The sequence below is a fragment of the Hyla sarda genome, chromosome 3, assembly GCF_029499605.1.
Source record: "Hyla sarda isolate aHylSar1 chromosome 3, aHylSar1.hap1, whole genome shotgun sequence".
Taxonomy (NCBI): domain Eukaryota; kingdom Metazoa; phylum Chordata; class Amphibia; order Anura; family Hylidae; genus Hyla; species Hyla sarda.
In genome coordinates, this window is record NC_079191.1 from 104,218,396 (window position 1) to 104,239,551 (window position 21,156).

General features: G+C 42.5%; 1 protein-coding gene across 5 annotated transcripts in view; it reads right to left on the bottom strand.

Moving 5' to 3' along the window:
• SLC9A9 (solute carrier family 9 member A9) overlaps positions 1 to 21,156 on the bottom strand; it is an 848,969-nt gene that overhangs the window by 678,363 nt on the left and 149,450 nt on the right. For all 5 annotated transcript variants that reach the window (XM_056564816.1, XM_056564814.1, XM_056564813.1 and 2 more), the window contains exon 5: positions 11,563 to 11,678. In XM_056564816.1, the coding sequence (XP_056420791.1) occupies positions 11,563 to 11,678 (116 nt within the window). The remainder of the gene's footprint in view (positions 1 to 11,562; positions 11,679 to 21,156) is intronic.

The following is a 21,156-nucleotide window of genomic DNA, read 5'->3' on the forward strand; positions in this document are numbered from 1 at the left end:
ACCCCTTCCTCCTCATTGAACTGCATGCAGAGTTATAACATGAACTAGGGAATTAGGAGCCATAAAAGTATGAAAACCATGAGTAAACCACACAGCCATGATCTGCACCAGTTAAAGAATAAGCCAGGAGCATTTATTTTATTTTTTTTAATCTTTTGACCGGTTCTCTTTAAATCTAAACTAAAGTGGGAGGGGGTTATCACTGGTTTTTGTCTTCGTTTTGGTGTATATATTTTGTGGTCAAAATATTTGCAAACCTACACCACCTACACCAACCCAAACAGAGTCCAAGAAAGGGGCTTTGCGTATACATTTTTAGTCTCACAGCATTCTTTTGGGCATTTGTGTGAAATATACCACACATCGTGCAAAATAATACTACATTTGCTTCAACTCTGCAAAATGTAATGCAAACAGAAAGCGTGGAGAAAAGCAGCTACAAACAACGACCAATCACCCATTTTTATTTCTGCTCTACTTAAATTTTTTTTCTTAAAACCATTCTTCTTTTCTTCTGTCAATGTTACACTGTTTTCATTGAGGCTTTCCATGTCCAGTGACATAAAGTGGGAACAGTAGCCAACAAATATCGGTTTCAAGTTATCTCCAATGTTGTGCCTATTAGCACATGTGAGCGAGGTGCGTCTGTTTTATATTTTAGAAAATTTCGCCTGATTATTCTCTACACAATGGAGTGCTTTGTGTTACTTGTTTCTGTTTAGATTAATATTTGTTGTAGCATATGTAAATAATCTAGGAGTTTGTACAAAGAATAAAAAACACATGTTATGTATAAGACAGCGGGGAATATCAGAAGTAGAGCAAACGGTGTGAAATAACACTGAAGGGCAGAGGAAGTTGAAAGTAGAAAGAGAACCTAAAAAAGTGTCAGACATGAAAGTTAAGAGAGTTAATATGGGCATAAAGACAATTTACAGCAGATGGAGAACCATATACAGTTGGGAAGACAAGTGCTTGTGAAGTCATCACATAAAAATACAAAGCCCAAGCCTAATGCAAAGCTGAGTTTCAGGCCCTACAAAGATTTAATAGGTATGTGGGTCAAACCTAAAACCCCAATTTGTGATGCAGTAATAAAAGCTGAACATCTGTGATTAAGGACAGTTTCACTCTATTAGTGCATGGAGTGTTTCCAGGATGTAAGATACCGCCTGAGACAAAGCATGGTGTAATGACCTTGGATACATATTTTTTTCTCTATTTAGCAGCGAACTGGCACAGTTAGGTAGAATACATACTGAAATAAAAAAAGAATGTTATGCCAACTGTTTGCAAATTTACTTTGCATCAATATTTTGTGCCAAGGTTTTGGCATAATCTTGCAACATTACGCTATACCACTGAAGGTTCTACACCAGAGTCCCTAAGTGGACTTGTATCTGATTGTACAGTGATTTCCAAGTTCCCACTCTCCACCAAAATGTTACTTTTTTAAACAGTGCCAATTCCCCTTACACTAACGTACACCAAACCTGCTGCATGTAGTGGTGTATGGGGGGGGGGGGGGTCTCCCCATCCACTCTACACCAATGTTGGAGGGAAGTGTTGTGCATGTTGGATTTTGGAGGCTAGACCCTTTTGCTCTTGGAGGAATAAGCACACGCCAGAACTGTCTGGCTGAAGCTCCCCGCCCCTAACCCATGGACGAGACATAAACATTAAGTCATGGGGAGAAGCCACTGGGGAGGTCAGGAGAGAGAATTTTAGGCAGAATAAACATTCGGACAACAGATATTAAAAAACAAAGTATGCCTCCATCAGCCTGTTAGCTTTATGGCAGCACAAATGGCACTAAATATGGCACCAAATAGACAAGCTATTGTCTAAATATACTGTATGTTACAAAACGGTTAGCTTGGTTTGTGTGGAGTGGTTTGTCTGGAGCATTTGTTTATACTGCTTATATTGTTCCTTGTGTTGTTCCTTTCTTTTTCGGCATGATATTGTAATGTCCATTTATTTGTTTTTGTATTTTTCTGTTTAGGTGTGTATTCACACACTTTGATGTTCTGAGCAGTATGCTATTCTCCCTGGATAGGGAATAGTTAAGGCTCTGAACCTATGAGAACTCGGGTGGGGTTATTTTAACCAGAGTTATCCTGCTTTCTGTGCTGGTTATTTGTGCAATACACTTCCATGTCTGCTTGAGCATGCACCTTGTATTTATCTTGTGATATTATCTGAGTTTTAGCCATGGTTAAATAGTCTTGTTTATTGTAGATTTTACTCTGTGTTACATCTTTCGGTTTTTAGGATTATATATGTCCGTTCTGCTTAGTCTGTGTTCCCACTGTGGTAGTCTTCCTTGTTACCTGTGCTCTGTTTGTTATAATTCCTGTTTGGTATCCTGGAGTCTATTCAGACTCATCCTGTTCTAGTATTGTGCTCTACACTGCTCAAAAAAATAAAAAGTCTGGATATGGAGTCACACTTAAAATCAAAGTGACAAACCACACTACAGGCTGATAGAACTTTGATGTAATGTCCTTAAAGGGGTATTCCAGGAAAAAACTTTTTTTTTATATCAATTGTCTGCAGAAAGTCAAACAGATTTGTAAATTACTTCTATTAAAAAATCTTATTCCTTCCAATAATTATCAGCTAATTGTTATGATTCGGCTAGCTGGATGTGGATCCTCTGTGTCAGCGAGGGATTGGCGTGGACCGGGTCGGTGGACCGGTTCTAGGGTTGCTACTGGTTTTCACCAGAGCCCGCCGCAAAGCGGGATGGTCTTGGTGCGGCAGTAGCAACCAGTTCGTATCCACCGGCAACGGCTCAACCTCGCTGACTGCTGAGAAGGACTAGGCAGAAGCAAGGTCAGACATAGCAGAAGGTCGGGGCAGGCGGCAAGGTTCATAGTCAATAGTAATAGCAGGAGGTCAGGAACACAGTAATGGTAAACACAGTAGTAGCTTTCTCTAGGCACTAAGGCAACAAGATCCGGCAAGGAAGTGCAGGGGAAGTGAGGTTATATGGACAGGGGGCAGGTGGAAGCTAATCAGACTGATTGGGCCAGGCACCAATCATTGGTGCACTGGCCCTTTAAATCTTAGAGAGCTGGCGCGCGCGCGCCCTAAGGAGCGGAGCCGCGCGCGCCAGGACGTGACAGCCGGGTACCGGGACAGGTGAGTGACTCGGTATGCGATTCGCGAGCAGGCGCGTCCCGCTATGCGAATCGCATCCCCGCCGGCAGAGTCAGTGCAGCGCTCCCGGTCAGCGGGTCTGACCGGGGCGCTGCAGAGAGAGGAACGCCGCCAGCGCTCCGGGGAGGAGCAGGGACCCGGAGCGCTCGGCGTAACACTGCTGAAGTAGAGTTGTTCTTTTCTGTCTGGCAACAGTGCTCTCTGCTGACATATCTGCTTGTCTCGGGAACTGCACAGAGTAGAAGATGTTTGCTATGGGGATTTGCTTCTACTCTGGACAGTTCTCAAGAGAGGTGTCATCAGAGAGCACTTAAACAGAAAAGAACAACTCAACTTCAGCAACTCATAAGTACTGAAGGATTAAGATTTTTTTATAGAAGTAATTTACTATTCTATTTAACTTTCTGAAGCCAGTTGATATACATTTTTTTCCTGGATAACCCCTTTAAAATACGTCAAAATGAGGCTCAGTAGTGTGTGGAGCCTCCACATGCCCGTATGACCTTCCTACAATGCCTGGGCGGATGGTCTCCTGAGGGATATCCTCCCAGACCTGGACTAAAGCATCATGATGCAACGTGGTGTTGTTGGATGGAGCGAGACATTATGTCCCAGATGTGCTCAATCGGATTCAGGTCTGGGGAATGGGTGGGCCAATCAATAGCATCAATGCCTTCCTCTTGCAGGGACTACTGACACACTCCAGCCACATGAGGTCTAGCATTGTCTTGCATTAGGAGGAACCCAAGGCCAACTGCACCAGCATATGGTCTCACAAGGGGTCTGAGGATCTCATCTCGGTACCTAATGGAAGTCAGGCTACCTCTGGCAAGCACATGGAGGGCTGTGCGGCCCCCAAAAGAAATGCCACCCCACACCATTACTGACCCACTGCCAAACCGGTCATGCTGGAGGATGTTGCAGGCAGCAGAACATTCTCTTCTTGGTGTCTCCAGACTCTGCCAAGTCTGTCACATCTGCTCAGTGTGAACATGCCTTCATCTGTGAAGAGCACAGGGCGCCAGTGGTGAATTTGACAATCTTGGTGTTCTCTGGCAAATGCCAAATGTCCTGCATGGTGTTGGGCTGTAAGCACAACCTCCACCTGTGGATGTCGGGCCCCCATACAACCCTCATGGAGTCTGTTTCTGACCGTTTGAGTGGACACATGAACATTTGTTGCCTGCTGAAGGTCATTTTGCAGGGCTCTGATAGTGCTCCTCCTGGCACAAAGGCGGCGGTAGCGGTCCTGCTGCTGGGTTGCTGCCCTCCTACAGCCTCCTCCATGTCTCCTGATGTACTGGACTGTCTCCTGGTTGCGCCTCCATGCTCTGGACACTATGTTGACAGACATAGCAAACCTTCTTACCGCAGCTCGCATTGATGTGCCATCCTGCATGAACTGCACTACCTTGTGTGGGTTGTAGACTCCATCTCATGCTACCGCTAGGGTGAAAGCATTGCCAGCATTTAAAAGTGACCAAAATATCAGCCAGGTAACATAGGAACTGAGAAGTGGTCTGTGGTCACCACCTGCAGAACCACTCCTTTATTGGGGGTGTCTTGCTAATTGCCTATAATTTCAACCTGTTGTGAACCAGTATGTGAAATTGATTGTCAATCAGTGTTGCTTCCAGAGTGGACAGTTTGATTTCACAGGAGTGTGATTGACTTGGAGTTACATTGTGTTGTTTAAGTGTTCCCTTTATTTATTTTTTTGAGCAGTGTATGTTTTATATATTTGTTTCCTACTAGGTCAGCATCCTGATTTATAGGACTAGTAGTCTATTTGGCTTTATTATGCTGTCTACTCCCTTTGTGGAGTGGGGAGTCCAGTTTGTTTCTGTTCTGTGTCCCAGTGTGAACAGTGTCCTATGTTCCTGATCAGTTTAGTGTTTTTATTCAGTTCCGTCCATCCTCTGCATCTCCTGGATTCTGCTGTATACCTGTTCCATACCTAGCCTTGTTCATTTTATCATGTCTGCCATTTATCTGGATTACAGTTTGTGAACTGTTTGTTAAAACACTATATTCTGCCCTGTTGGTATAGTATTATTAAGTCTAGTTTTTGGTAGTTATCCCGTTTTTGTTTCTGGCCTGTCACCGACTATGTATATGATTTGTTTTTATGCTCACTGCACTTTAGCACAGGAAGGGATCGGCTCCAAGTTGTTGATTCACCGTTTTGGGTGGATGGGCAAGTATGCAGGGAGAGTGTTACTAGGGATAGCTTAGGGCTCTCTCTTCCTGTCCCCCCAGTCGGTCATGACAGATATTTGGGATATACTTGTATACTTTAGGTATAATGTCAGCTATTTGACATGTCTGCCATATGTGTCAGTCATTTAATATTCCCTAATGTCACAGGTAAAGGGTAAACAGTAATAAACTTTGCCTGACACATTAGATGTACATTTCTGGTTTAAAGGCCTCACAACAATATAAATAATAATACTATGATTATTATTACAGTTATTATTATATGGTGAGAAGAAATGTTCTCACATAACTTGCAGATGCAGATCTACTTCTTTCTTATTATCAAACACTTAACACGAATAATCAATCTGGTATCTGTAGATGTCTATTAGCATTTCTTGAGAAATAAAACTTAACACTGAAGATACAATAATGAATAGACTCTGGATTATTAGAGTCTGGAAAAGGAACTTCTCTTATTAAGGCTCTTGTATAAAGAAAATAATCTGAGTTTAAGGTTCTTGTACTTGAGAAAACCTTCACAAGTTACCTTCCACCTTATTTTGTAAATTCAAAATGGTTCTAATCTGCTGAAAACGTATCATTTACACCGTGTACTTGGTGTCATTAGTCCAGACGTGATCATATACTCAAAGCCAGAAGGTCCTGAAAGGTCCAGGGGCAAATAACTCACCACTCCGTGGTCACTACTGCAATTTGAGCTTTTGAACTAATAATTCCATGGCTTTGTTCTGTTGTCTCCTGGTCACCTATGAAGGAACCTTTGAACCCCTAAAACTTAGAAACCATACCACAATATACTCATTCCATTCAATATCAATAGTCTGTCATACCATTGATAAGAAAATACAATATAATTGATCTTGGCTAAAACTGCACTGTTACCTTCAATGAGGAACATGTACTTCTTGAATTGTTGACTTTGATCTTAGACTCATGTTGCAGCTCATGTTGCCAATAATCTCCCTTAGTGATATGCCCCAGTGATCAGCTGACATATAAGCAAACTCTTCTTTATCAGCTGATCACTGGGTTTAGGCAGGTTTAACAGTTCTCATATATCGACTGCACATTGCCCTGTGTAATAGGGCGAGTGCAGCTAAGGAAGGAAAAAAGTAATCGGTAATTCCAGGATTACTGCAATCCGTACTAATAGGGGAAGATTTATCAAAACCTGTCCAGAGGAAAAGCTGTCCAGTTGCCCATAGCAACCAATCAGATCACTTCTTTCATTTTTAGGAAGGTCTCTGCAAAATGAAAGAAGCAATATGATTGGTTGCTATGGGAAACTGGGCAGCTTTTCCTCTGCACTGGTTTTGATAAATATCCCCCATAGGGTCCAAAAGGTGTGTGTCTTTGGCTTACTAAAGCTGGCCATACTCATTAGATAGCTCATCCTGTCCAGCTCCCTTGATACATATATATGCTTTGCTTGGCCAAACATGCATGTGTATTTAATAGAGAGAGGGGCCACACTTATGAAAAAGATCAGGCAGTTAAAATCCGACTGGACTAATCCCTTTCTCCCTGCCATCTTATTTTAGGGGGCCACCCCACTTATTAGATAGTTGGCTGATCCTGTAAAATTTTGGAGGTTCAGCCATTATTCTCCTAATGTGTATGGCCAGCCTCCTAATTAAGTCATGTTATGAAACTATAGAGTGATACATTCATTTACAGTAATAGACATGTGCATGACACTTTACAGGTAAGTCTCTTGTTAACTGCAAAGGTAATACAAAATAACCATAGATGTTGGGCACTTGGGGGACAATATGTGAGAATAATCTAACATTTCACGATAACGTGAAGTTGTGAATATGAAGCATTCATTAGAAACTATCAGTCATGTGCAAGACTGAATGAATACTGTTATCACACGCCATAAAACTGATTCTTGAAAATGATATGTAGGCAATCTGAGAACATAATCGGGCCAAAAATGGAAATCACAACATTTTATTATCATATCATTGCATGAGGATTATACATGGTCCCCATCTTAGAAAACTCTTCTGCCTGTCGCAAAAACAAAAAGATCTTCATGAGGTAAAAGTGCCTGTCATTAGAAATAAAAAGAGGATTCAATTTGGCAGCTATAAATATGTATCTGTTCTATTTGTGTAAATGTTCTATACATTTCCTTCCACAACCGTATAGTATGCATATTATGCATACAGGAAAGACTGTCAATCACTGAGTAGGACCCACTGGTCTCCTACTATTAGAATAAGACCAGATTTATTGGGTTTTGCTATCACACACGCTTGTCTCCTACTGAAAGCGGAAATGTGTCTAGTTGTGGGGGAGAGGGGGATCTGACCACTCTGACACCCCCACACTCTTAAAAATGATTGTCAAAGCTCACATCTCAATAAACGATAACGTTTATCTGGTCACTGTGGTTACGCATAGCTCTCTGGGATGGTCAGCTGGCTTTTCACCTTTGTATCTGCCTATTTAAAACTGCAATATGCTTTCAGACTTCACCTGCGAAAGAGGTTTCTCCAGTAGCTAGCGTTATTTCCTGTATTTCTGATCATCTGGTATTTCTGACTTTTTGGCTTGGCATTCTGACCTTTCTTCTGTATTTGCGACTTGGCACCTTTTGACATTTCCTGGTATGGACTCGGCTAGTGGACTTTGATTAATTGTGTGTGACTGTTTAGTATTCTTTTTGTTAGTTTGTATCCCGACCTGTGTCTGTTTTGTAGTTTATTTTGTTGACAGTGACTTCCATTACTTATTAAGAAAGGGACCCTCACCGTGGTTGTCGATCCGCTGTTTAGGGCAGATATGCAAGAAGGCAGGGTCAGAAGGAGTGGGTGGGATCATGGCTGCACTCCTTTCCTGCCCGTACGTGACAGTAGTTATTGCATGTGTGTTTCTGCGAGGAGGCCAAATACAGGAAGTGTGGGAGGACAAGCAGAGCTCTGTGCACTGAGGACATACAGGGCTTTGTGCACTGAGGCTTTATGACATGCCCCTGGCTCACACAGCAGGATGATTGAGAAGCCAAAAGCCTGCACAAAGCCCTGCTTGTCCAGCCACACTTCTTGTATTTGGACTCTTCATAGAGACACACAGTCAATAGCTGCAGGGACAGCATTTTTCACACAAAATATACACATTTTTTAATCAATGTATATTACAAATATACATATAATGGTATTATCTACATCATATAAAAAGTTTTTGTTGATGACAGGTACACTTTCAGATTGAAATATATGCAAAGTAAGCGCCATGCACTGCAGGTCCTGGCTGCTATCAGCAGGCGGGGACCCACCGATAACGGCAGACATGAGTGATCGCGCTGATGTCCACCATTAACCCCTCTGATTCCATGATCAATACAGATCACGGCATCTGCGGCAATGCGCATGTTTAAAAAGACGATCGGATAGCCCACGGCGCTGCCACAGGGATCCAATCATCTAAAATGGCGGCCAGAGGTCCCCTTACCTGCCTCCGGCAGTCTCCAGGGGTCTTCTGCTCTGGTCTGAGATCGAACAGACCAGAGCAGAAGATCGCCAATAATATTGATCAGTGCTATACCCTATGCATAGCATTATACGGTATTAGCAATAAAGTGATTGCTATAGATAGTCCCCTATGGGGACATAAAAAGAGTAAACAAAAAAAAAGTTTAAAAATGAAAAGTAAAAAAAATTTAAAAATCCCCTACCCCAATAAAAATGGAAATTGTCCCTTTCTCCCATTTTACCGCCAAAAAGCGTTAAAAAAAATTTATAAACATATTTGGTATTGCCGTGTGCGCTAATGTCCAAAATATAATGTTAATGATCCCGTACGGTGAACGGTGTTAAAGTAAAATATATAAAAAATGCAAAATTGCTGCTTTTTGTCACATTTTATAAAAAAAAAAAAATTATAAAAATGATTTAAAAGTTTCATATACGCAAATGTGGTATCGATAAAAAGAACAGTCCATGGTGCAAAAAATTAGCCCTCGTACAGCCCCATATATGGAAAATCTTATAGACCCACAGAATAAAGAAAACATGTCATTTTTACCGGAAAGTGTACTGTATGAAAACGAAACCCTCCAATATTTGCGAAATTGTCTTTTTCATTAAAATTTCCTAAAAAAAAAATTTCCCTAAAAAAAAAAAAATTTTGCTTTGCCATACATTTTATGGTAAAATGAGTGTTGTCATTACAAAGTAAAATTGGTCATGAAAAAACAAGCCATCACATGGGTCTGTTTATGGAATTATAAAAGAGTTGTGGATTTTAGAAGGCGAGGAGAAAAAATGAAAACGCAAAAATAAAATTGGTCCTTAAAGGGGTACTCCGGCCCTACGAAATCTTATCTCCTTTCCTGTTTGCGTGGGTCCCACCACTGAGAACCCCCACAATCTCTCATGCAGATACCCACCTGTGGCAGCTGCCCAGAGCGATGTTCGCTCTGTGTCTGAATGGTCACAACTACGGGGCCAGAGTTTTGTGATGTCACAACTACGCCCCTTGTAACATCACACACCCCCAATGCAAGTCTATGGGAGATTCCCATAGACTATTCTTATGTGGAAATTAATACTAGATTATACAAATGGACAGAAAAAATAGACCACAGACACTGGGATTGAGGAAATGCAAGACACCATTTGCTAAAGAAAAATATAAAATGACAGGTTATGCATACTCGATTTATAGGGATAGAAGGTTGATCCAGGGATTTATTCTGATGGCCATATTGGAGTCTGAAAGGAATTTTTCCTTTGTTATGGGGTAATTGGCATCAGCCTCATGGTTTTTTGTTTTCTTCCTCTGGATCAACACAGTAAACTTTTAGGTTGAACTTGATGGACTCAACCTTACAAACTATGTTACCATGTAAAGATACAGATTAGGAATAAATGAGCCTTTGCCTGTGGCTAAATAGATATTACTCCACTCATGCACATCATATTATTCCAGTAGATCATAAACATGCCCAAGTAATAAGTGAATAATGAGTTACTTACTTCTGTGTCCTTAGTTGTTCGCCTTGAAATGGGGATCTACAAAAGTGTAAAGTGCTGCATGAGTTCACTTCTGTATAGGGCCCCTGATATAGGGAGTGCCGCATGGTAGGTTAAAAGTCATAATGTGTGCTGTTTCTACATTTTTAATAAGACCTGAGCTGTTATGGATATTTCCTTGTTTTGGTGCAGGTCTCTTCTTCCTTGCTATGGACTGAGTAGGAGTTGAGTACTTATGTTAGGCTGTTTATTTTGCATATGTGCCTTTCTACTTTATATGTGTGGTATTCTTTTTCCTGCTTTGCAGGTAGATGTACAGGAGGTCTAGTGGGATTTGTTATTTTTTGTTATTTTTATTGGTTTGTAAATTTAGAAAATGTTAATGAAAAAAAAAATAATAAAAATAAAAATATATAGAAGAAGGTGGTGGGACAGCACCGGGGTTCGACCTCTGTGCCCGTGGTTGCCGAGGCAGCCAGCCCAGGATATTTGTACAAGCAGTCCAAAATCACAGCACCAGATAGGTCAAGGATCTTCAAAGAAACTGGGTAGTCTTTATTAACCCCACAACAAGAGCAACGTTTCGGCAGTAGTAGCCTTTGTCAAATAAGGCTACTACTGCCGAAACGTTGCTCTTGATGTGGGGTTAATAAAGACTACCCAGTTTCTTTGAAGATCCTTGACCTGTCTGGTGCTGTGATTTTGGACTGCTTGTATATATATATATATATATATATATATATATATATATATATATATAAGAATAATAAATGCACAAGTAGAACTGAAAATTATGTGAAATTAAAATATAGTGTTTAGATTAGTAACTGAAAAGAAGAGATGACCGACTGCTGCTGCTTTAAAAGAAAGTGTGATATTGTATATTTAGTCCCCAGAAATTGCTGTGCAGCAGACTATTACAGTACACTGTTACGGATCACTGAGAACAAAATTGCATTGGACACTTTGTCTTGTACCATTGGTTATGTTTACAACACTTTACAAATTATCCTTTAACACTCAGCTCTTTAACAAAAAGTGTTTACTTTTCACAGCAGTTAAAAGTTTCCAGAAACATATAGTTATTTTCATAACAGAGAGAAATAAAAGCTTGTTTACAAACGGATACAGAACAGGCACTTGGCTTGGTAAGAAAGAGGCGATCGCCCGTTCCTGAGCCGATAATTACCTGGATCTGTCGCAGACATCAGCGAGCCAAAAAACAAACAGTCAGTGAAATGAAAGTCACCCGCCTGGATCTGTCCCAGCTGTATCATGGCCTTAACAAAGCCATACATTATCAACCTGTAAAAGACAAAAAGGAAAAATCATACACTCTTTCACAGGGTTGGAGATAAAGAACATTTACAGACTAAAATAATACAGATAGAGATCTCACTTTAAATTTATAGTTTACAGACTACGACATCTCACAATGAAGAAAGATTCTGGGGGTCAATCCAGCATATAACTATACAACAACAAAAAAGGAATGATGTCACAAATAGACTGGTTTGGTTTCAGTCAATAAAATAGAAGTTGGATACAAGGTTTGGACACACATTTGAGTGGTTAAACTTAAAGGAGTTTCCCTATCTCATAAACGAATTACATTTTGCATCCCTATATTAAAAGGGTACTCCGCACCCCTAGACATCTTATCCCCTATCCAAAGGAGGTCTGTCAAGCCCCCTCCCATAGACTTGCATTGAGGGGGCAGGGCGTGACGTCACACGGGGCGGAGTCGTGACGTCCCGCTCGTCCGCCATTGTGGTCGGGCTCCGAAGCCTCAAGCCACCAGCAGCGGAACCCTGGCGATCTGACATCTTATCCCCTATCCTTTGGATAGGGGACAAGATGTCTAGGGGTGGGAAGTACCCCTTTAATTTGTTTATTAGAAATGTCATAAAAATTACAACAATGCTGATTAAGATATACACATCACAGTGGTACACATCCAATCTTCAATTTTTCACTACATTGCTGTATAAACCAACAAAACATTCCTCTTGCACATTTTATATTTTTTCCCTACTACCTCCCACCCAACCCCGATCCCATTAGAAAAGGGAGAAATCAAGTTACAATACCATGAGAGCAACATATATTTCCTAACTCCCAATCATTTTATCTTCCATAACATTGTTCATTTTTACAAAATGAAGATTCATCTCTTACAATTTCATTAATAAATCGAAAATTACAAAAACAAAAAAATAATTAACTTCTGGCTGTCCTAGAAATCCTGCAGACATTATACAGTATGTGTAAGAAAAACATCTTTGAAACAAAACATGAGCAAATGGTTTATCTACTTCACCTTCGCAAGGTTATGCACGCAAACTGGTTTCACTAAAGTTATCCGGAAGGCATTTTACAATAATTTATTCATAGTGTGAGCTGTAAATGACTTTCATTGTAACAATTGATTATTGGAATTTAGCAATAACTCCACATTCACACTGTTATATCATTCAGTTTGTTATTCAATGCAATTCAACTCATCGATTTTGTTAGTGCAGTCAGCTCTTTGAATTTGAAATAATCTACAACCTGATCCAACAGGCCAACCTGCGAAACCTTGAGAATTTCAGCTAAAAAGTAAATTATGGTTTCAGTACATACAAGCAGTCATTGGAATAATAAAAATGAAAAAAAAAATATATAATTATCCATTCCTCGTGGTTTTCAAGATCTCTTCCTTCTCCATCTAAACTTTGGCTTGCTTTTTGTTTTAAGATAACAATGTAAGAAGTAGTTTAGCACGTTTTTTCCAGTGAATGGTAGATGTATATATATCTATTGTGATCGCTCTTGCAAATAGGTGCGGTTGCAGTATAGAGGCAAGGAAGCAGTATTTTCCAAATGAAAGTTCAGTGTTTTATTCATACTTGTCACACAGCAAACAGTCTTTAAATGCAGAACAAAGGAAAATGTAACAAAAGCCCACCTGTACTCGCCATGCTGCATCAAGCAAGTCTTTTCCAGGCCTCCAGGTAGGCTGCTCACCAGCTTCTAAACTTGGAGCAAACGTAGGGAAGAACTCCACTCTCAGCTCTCTCTGGCAGTGTGAGCTGCAACTAACAAATCTCCATCAGCTGGTAAAACAGGTTGCCTTTAAGTCCAACAAAAGGCAGCCTGGATTGTGGGGAATGACCTCCACCCTGCACTTGGTCATTCCCAGTAAGAGCCGTCCTGGATAGTCCTATGCAAATCAATGGGAAATGTATGTTCCCATATAACTTCCGTATGGCTGGAGATATTTCAATAATACCTGGTACACATATTACTTCTATGCCAAATAAAAAGATATGATAGTTAAATTAACCCTTACCTACACCCTTATATAAAAGATAGGTTTTTGTTTCAAGTCCCATGCAAGTATATGGGACTTCCAGTACCTTACTCCACAAGCTCTGATCTGCATCTCCTGGTGAATGTGTCAATCCAGCTTGCAAGCCACACCCCATCTCAAAAAGACATGCACAAATTTTAAGCCCAACCCCTTTTATTATCTACGCTTTTTTGTGTATAGTCTGGCTTGCAAATCACGCCCAGTCCCACAAAGCCACGCCCCCTTCTATTTTAAGCTTACAATATCTTCATCACTAATCAGTCCCACCTGAGGACAGGATATGAGGATGGGATATAAGGACGGTATATGATGTCGGGATATGGAGATGAGATGTGAGGACAGGATATGAGGACGTGTTGTGAGGTCGGGATAGGAGGACGGGATATGAGGTCGAGATAGGAGGTCGGGATATGAGGTCGAGATATGAGGATGGGATATGAGGTCAAAATATGAGGACGGGATATGAGGTCGAGATAGGAGGATGGGATATGGGGACAGGATATGAGGTCGAGATATGAGGACGGGATATGAGATCGGGATATGAGGACAGGATATGAGGTCGAGATATGAGGACGGGATATTGGGTTGGGATATGATAACAATATATGAGGACAGGATATGATGTCAAAAGCTTCCTCCTTTGTTGATTTTCCTCCCCGATAAGGATGAGGAAGGAAAAAACAGGCAATGCCAGGTACTCAGCTAGTATATATATATATATATATATATATTAATCAAAATGCTAATAATCTGAATATTTTATTAGAAGGGTGGAAGAGCCCAACAGTACGTGCTCAATTTTTATGCTGTGCCCGCACAGGAGAAATTAAAGGAGAACTCCAACTAAAGTCATCACAGGGAGATCTAACCGCTGCCCCCCCCCCCCCCTTGATCTCTGGGAAAGGACCCTGGCTCTCTCAGGCTACCTTCACAATAAGAGTATTCATCCGTTATTAAACATCCATCTTCTGTGTAAAGACAGATGTATAATAACAGATGAAATAACGGGTGCTAACGGCTGAATAATGTCCATCAAAATAACGGGCATATTCATCCGTTAAGACCCGTTATAACATCCTTCATGTACAGCCATTTTAACACCTCTGCCTACAGACTCCCACAGCTGGGACTAATACTACTCCCATCATGGAACAGACTTGTTTCCATGATTGGAGTAGTAATTCCCCAGCTGCGGGAGTCTGCAGACAGCTGGGAGGCTACATTAGTGTTTGTACTACTACCCTAATCATGTAACAGACTCTGTTCTATGATGGGGGTTGTAGTACAGGGGCTGAGGGATTGATTACACTGGGTCTCACTTCTGAGACCCCAATGCGATCAGAAGTTATAACACAGGTGAGCTGGTGGCATGCTGCGCTCCCCTGCGATGTATCATGTGTTTTTACTTCCATTTTTAAATCCCCCACGGGGAGCCCTGAATGGCCAGTACTGAGGAGACATTCAGGGCTCTCCGCAGGGTTTTTAAGATGAACATTGTGATTGGCAGCGGGGGCCATATGAATATTAAAAGCGCTGTGGGGGCAAGATATATAGCGCTGCAGGGGGGGGGGCAGACATATAGCCTATATATCTAGCCCTCTCAGCGCATTTATAATATGCCCCCCGCAGTGCATTAATAAAGATATGACCTCCGCCGGTGCATTTATAAATATATACCCCCCCACCAGCGCATATATAATGTACCCCCCCTCCCCCGATAGCGCATTTATAATGTGCCCCTAGTCGGCGCGTTTATAATGTGCCCCCCCGCCGGCGCATTTATAATGTGATGGGAGTCGTAGTAGTCCCTCAGCACTGCAGGAGTCTGCTGTCACCTCTTCTGAGCATGCTCAGAAGTAATAACGGATATTATAAACCAGGTGCAAACGGATGACATAAAGGCTCATCCGTTTGCCATAGACTTCAATGTTAAAAATAACAGCCCTTAATTTACCCGTTTCTTGTGACGGAAGAAAAATTAGTGCATGTGCTGTTTTTTCATCCGTCACAAATAACGTCCGTTATTCATGACAGGCTATAACAGGTCATAATGGATAATCAAAAAATCCCATAGACTTTAATGGGATTTTGTAACGGACGTTTAACATCCATTTTTAAGGAGTTTCTAAAGGATGTTTATAACAGATCTTTTAACGGAACAACTTTATAGTGTGAAAGGGGCCTAAGGAGCGCGTGTCGTCTACTGGTAGACGGCACACGCTCCATTCATTTCGGCGCTGCTATAGAAATGAATGGAGCATGTGCTGCCTGGCGCTCCTCACTGAGTGCCAGGTCCTGTCCTGCTGACCGTGGGGGGTCCCAGCACTCAGACCTTCAGGTACTAGCTCCTTATTACCTATCCTGTGGGATAAGTTGTGGAAGTTGTTGTGTAATATACTGACATGCTGAGTCCTTCAGAGCTGTACATTCTTTTATTTGTAACCACAATCCACTCTGGTTAATAGTTTAGAGTGTAATATGTGTCTCTTAAAGGGAAAACTCATTCATAACCTATTCACAGGATATATCATCAATAGCTGATTGGCAGGCTGCATATTCCAAGCACCACCCACAGATCCTGCACACGTACGGCACCAGAAGTAAACAAAGTGCAGGGAGTTGGAAGTCTTGGCTGCCTACATTGTGTAATAGTGAAGAGTTCCACAAAAAGAAAACTTATATAGTGGCACCGATACCTGAATGATTTCAGCTCTACGAGATGGATAGTATCACACCTGAACGCGCACAAGAATAAGTCAGCTGACGGCAGTGCTAGGACGATAGGAAACCCAGTCAATGCAATGAATAATACAAAGAAAAACAGGCGTCCTGCACTCACCGTCCAGATTCTGATCAAACAGCTCCCATCTCGGGCTGGTTCGTCCGGCACATCAGGCAAGCATAGAGTGGGGCGCTCAGAGGCCTTTGAGCGCCCCACTCTATCCTTGCCTGATGTGCCGGACAAACCAGCCCGAGATGGGAGCTGTTTGATCAGAATCTGGACGGTGAGTGCAGGACGCCTGTTTTTCTTTGTATTATTAATAGTGAAGAGTTACTGCTGCACAGTGAAGTGAATGGAAGCTGCAAGGCAGTAACCCGGCACCACCACTATTCAACTATGGAGCTGAGGGTTCAGGCTCCATACACTGTATTTACATTACTTTCAGAGCTGCGGCTCATCATAACAGCTGATTAGGAGGCAGGTGTAAGTACCCTACTGATCAGCTATTGATCTTATGGATAGGCCATCAATGGGTTTTCTCTGTAAAGCTTCCTTAACTCAGAATGTCCCACTATGGCATTTGAAAATGTTTTTTTTTTTTAAATATAATTTCTATAACTTGCACGAGGATTAAAACCAGTAGATAATATTGAGTCTATCGCTGTTGGTCCTGATATATGACATGACTTCCCTTTAGTGCATTTGTCACACACAGATTTCACTAAAGCCTACTGTAGTGGGAAGTAAGTGACTGAACTAAGGATTTATGGAAATAGGAATGATGTTACTCATATTATTCATCATCTATATTTCAGGACTTGTCACCCTACCACATTTTTAGATATATAGCAACAGACCACACTCTTATTGAAATGACAATCTGCACAATCTGCACAATCTTTGTGAACTTACCTACTTGTTTAGTGCTCAGCTATTTAACTTGCTTGGACATTAACTTTGAGTTCAAAACCTCACACTATACTTCATTCTGCATAGCTGAATATTCACTTGCTTATATTTCTGTATTAACATTAAAGGGGTATTCCAGGAAAAAACTTTTTTATTTATATCAACTGGCTCCAGAAAGTTAAACAGATTTGTAAATTATTTCTATTAAAAAATCTTAATCCTTTCAGTACTTATGAGCTTCTGAAGTTAAGGTTGTTCTTTTCTGTGCTCTCTGATGACACGTGTCTCGGGAACCGCCCAGTTTAGAAGGAAATCCCCATAGCAAACCTCTTCTAAGCTGGGCGGTTCCCGAGACACGTGTCATCAGAGAGCACTTAGACAGAAAAGAACAACCTTAACTTCAGAAGCTCATAAGTACTGAAAGGATTAAGATTTTTTAATAGAAGTAATTTACAAATCTACCAAAAGAGCTTATCCCGTCATTGAATAGATTTTGCTTAATAATCAAAGTGTTACTGTAACAGAAAACAAACTCTGGGCAGTCTGATCCCGCTAAGTTACTCTCTTTAGGCTCTCTAGATTTCCAAACAGGTTTTTTGGTCTTTTTTTTTTTTTTTTTAAACTGTCACTGTAGTTTGTGAGCCAAAGTCAGAAATGGATTCAGTATGAAAGAGAAGTTCAAGTCCTTACTTAATATTTCCTATTCCGTTTGTGTGGAAACCTTAGCCAATTCTCTGTTAACATACGTTCAAATAGCTAGCAAGAAGTAGAGGACAAATGAAGAGAGCATCACTGCAGGATAGGACTACACAGAGTCTGTAGTCTGTTACCATAGAGACCTCAGGTTTGGATAGAAGCTGAAGACACAAAACAATAGATTTTACATAAAACATTTTAACAAAGCTGTTAAATGTTTTATTTTAGATATGCTGTAATTACCCTGTAAGGTAAAAAAAAAAAAAAAAAAAAATGGAGAATACAGCAGCCCACTGCTAGCACAAAGATACAGAGAAAACATGAAATGCTATATTGCTACAATGAAAAAAATGAAAAAAAACAATTAAGTACTTAGCTCATAATTTGGCAGCTAAATAGTTTGGACCATCCCACCACGATAAGGTGACCTCATTGGGACGGATCCTACACTGTGAATATGCCTCTGTGCAGTCAGTTACTTGGCTTGTAAGGTCTGAAACATCCAGCACCTTATAAAGATGAGTGGGATGCAGGAGCCAACATGGAGGTAGCCACTCCCCCATATGTATAACACAAACAAGGATAAGTTGGCCAGCACTTACTGTTACCAGACTAATACATGGACCTGGCATACAGGTGAACGCTGCTAGGCTGAATATACAAAAACAGTACAATACAGCAGCACACTGCTAGCACAAAGATACAGATAAAACATGAAATGCAAAAAATGAAAAAATGAGGTACTTAGCGCACAATTTGGCGGCCAAATAGTTTTGTTTTTGTATATTCAGCCTTGCAGTGTGCACCTGTATGCCAGGTCCATGTATTAGTTTGGTATCAGTAAGTGCTGGCCAACTTATCCTTGTTTGTGTTATACATATGGGGGAGTGGCTACCTCCATATTGGCTCCTGCACCCCACCCATCTTTATAAGGTGCTGGATGTTTCAGACCTTACAAGCCTGGTAACTGATTGCACAGAGACACATTCACAGTGTAGGGTCCGTCCCAATGAGGTCACCTTATCGTGGTGAGATGGTCCAAACTATTTGGCTGCCAAATTGTGAGCGAAGTATGTAATTTTTTTCATTTTTTGCATTGCAATATAGCATTTCATGTTTTATTTGTATTTTTGTGCTAGCAGTGTGCTGCTGTATTCTCCAGTTTTTATATATTCAGTCTAGCAGCGTGCACCTGTATGCCAGGTCCATGTATTAGTTTGGTATCAGTAAGTGCTGGCCATCTTATCCTTGTTTTTGTTATACATATGGGGGAGTGGCTACCTCCATGTTGGCTCCTGCACCCCACCCATCTTTTTAAGGTGCTGGATGTTTCTGTTACGCCGAGCGCTCCGGGTTCCCGCTCCTCCCCGGAGCGCTCGCTTCACCTCCTCCGCTGCAGCGCCCCGGTCACGTCCTCTGACCCGGGGCGCTGCGATCCTGCTGCTAGCCGGGATGCGATTCGCGATGCGGGTAGCGCCCGCTCGCGATGCGCACCCCGGCTCTCCTACCTGACTCGCTCCCCGTCTGTTCTGTCCCGGCGCGCGCGGCCCCGCTCCCTAGGGCGCGCGCGCGCCGGGTCTCTGCGATTTAAAGGGCCACTGCGCCGCTGATTGGCGCAGTGGTTCCAATTAGAGTTATCACCTGTGCACTCCCTATATTACCTCACTTCCCTTGCACTCCCTTGCCGGATCTTGTTGCCTTAGTGCCAGTGAAAGCGTTCCTTGTGTGTCCCTTGCCAGTGTTTCCAGACCTTCTGCCGTTGCCCCTGACTACGATCCTTGCTGCCTGCCCCGACCTTCTGCTACGTCCGACCTTGCTTCTGCCTACTCCCTTGTACCGCGCCTATCTTCAGCAGCCAGAGAGGTGAGCCGTTGCTAGTGGATACGACCTGGTCACTACCGCCGCAGCAAGACCATCCCGCTTTGCGGCGGGCTCTGGTGAAAACCAGTAGTGGCTTAGAACCGGTCCACTAGCACGGTCCACGCCAATCCCTCTCTGGCACAGAGGATCCACCTCCTGCCAGCCGGCATCGTGACAGTAGATCCGGCCATGGATCCCGCTGAAGTTCCTCTGCCAGTCGTCGCTGACCTCACCACGGTGGTCGCCCAGCAGTCACAACAGATTGCGCAACAAGGCCAACAGCTGACTCAACTGACCGTTATGCTACAACAGTTGCTACCACAGCTTCAGCAGTCATCTCCTCCGCCAGCTCCTGCACCTCCTCCGCAGCGAGTGGCCGCTCCTGGGATACGCTTATCCTTGCCGGATAAGTTTGATGGGGACTCTAAGTTTTGCCGTGGCTTCCTTTCCCAATGTTCCCTGCATCTGGAGATGATGTCGGACCTGTTTCCCACTGAAAGGTCTAAGGTGGCTTTCGTAGTCAGTCTTCTGTCCGGAAAAGCCCTGTCATGGGCCACACCGCTCTGGGACCGCAATGACCCCGTCACTGCCTCAGTACACTCCTTCTTCTCGGAAATCCGAAGTGTCTTTGAGGAACCTGCCCGAGCCTCTTCTGCTGAGACTGCCCTGTTGAACCTGGTCCAGGGTAATTCTTCCGTTGGCGAGTATGCCGTACAATTCCGTACACTTGCTTCAGAATTGTCCTGGAATAATGAGGCCCTCTGCGCGACCTTCAAAAAAGGCCTATCCAGCAACATTAAAGATGTTCTGGCCGCACGAGAAATTCCTGCTAATCTACATGAACTTATTCACCTAGCCACTCGCATTGACATGCGTTTTTCTGAAAGGCGTCAGGAACTCCGCCAAGATATGGACTCTGTTCGCACGAGGCGTTTCGTCTCCTCGGCTCCTCTCTCCTCTGGTCCCCTGCAATCTGTTCCTGTGCCTCCCGCCGTGGAGGCTATGCAGGTCGACCGGTCTCGCCTGACACCTCAAGAGAGGACACGACGCCGTATGGAGAACCTCTGCCTGTACTGTGCTAGTACCGAACACTTCCTGAGGGATTGTCCTATCCGTCCTCCCCGCCTGGAAAGACGTACGCTGACTCCGCACAAGGGTGAGACAGTCCTTGATGTCTACTCAGCTTCTCCACGTCTTACTGTGCCTGTGCGGATGTCTGCTTCTGCCTTCTCCTTCTCTAC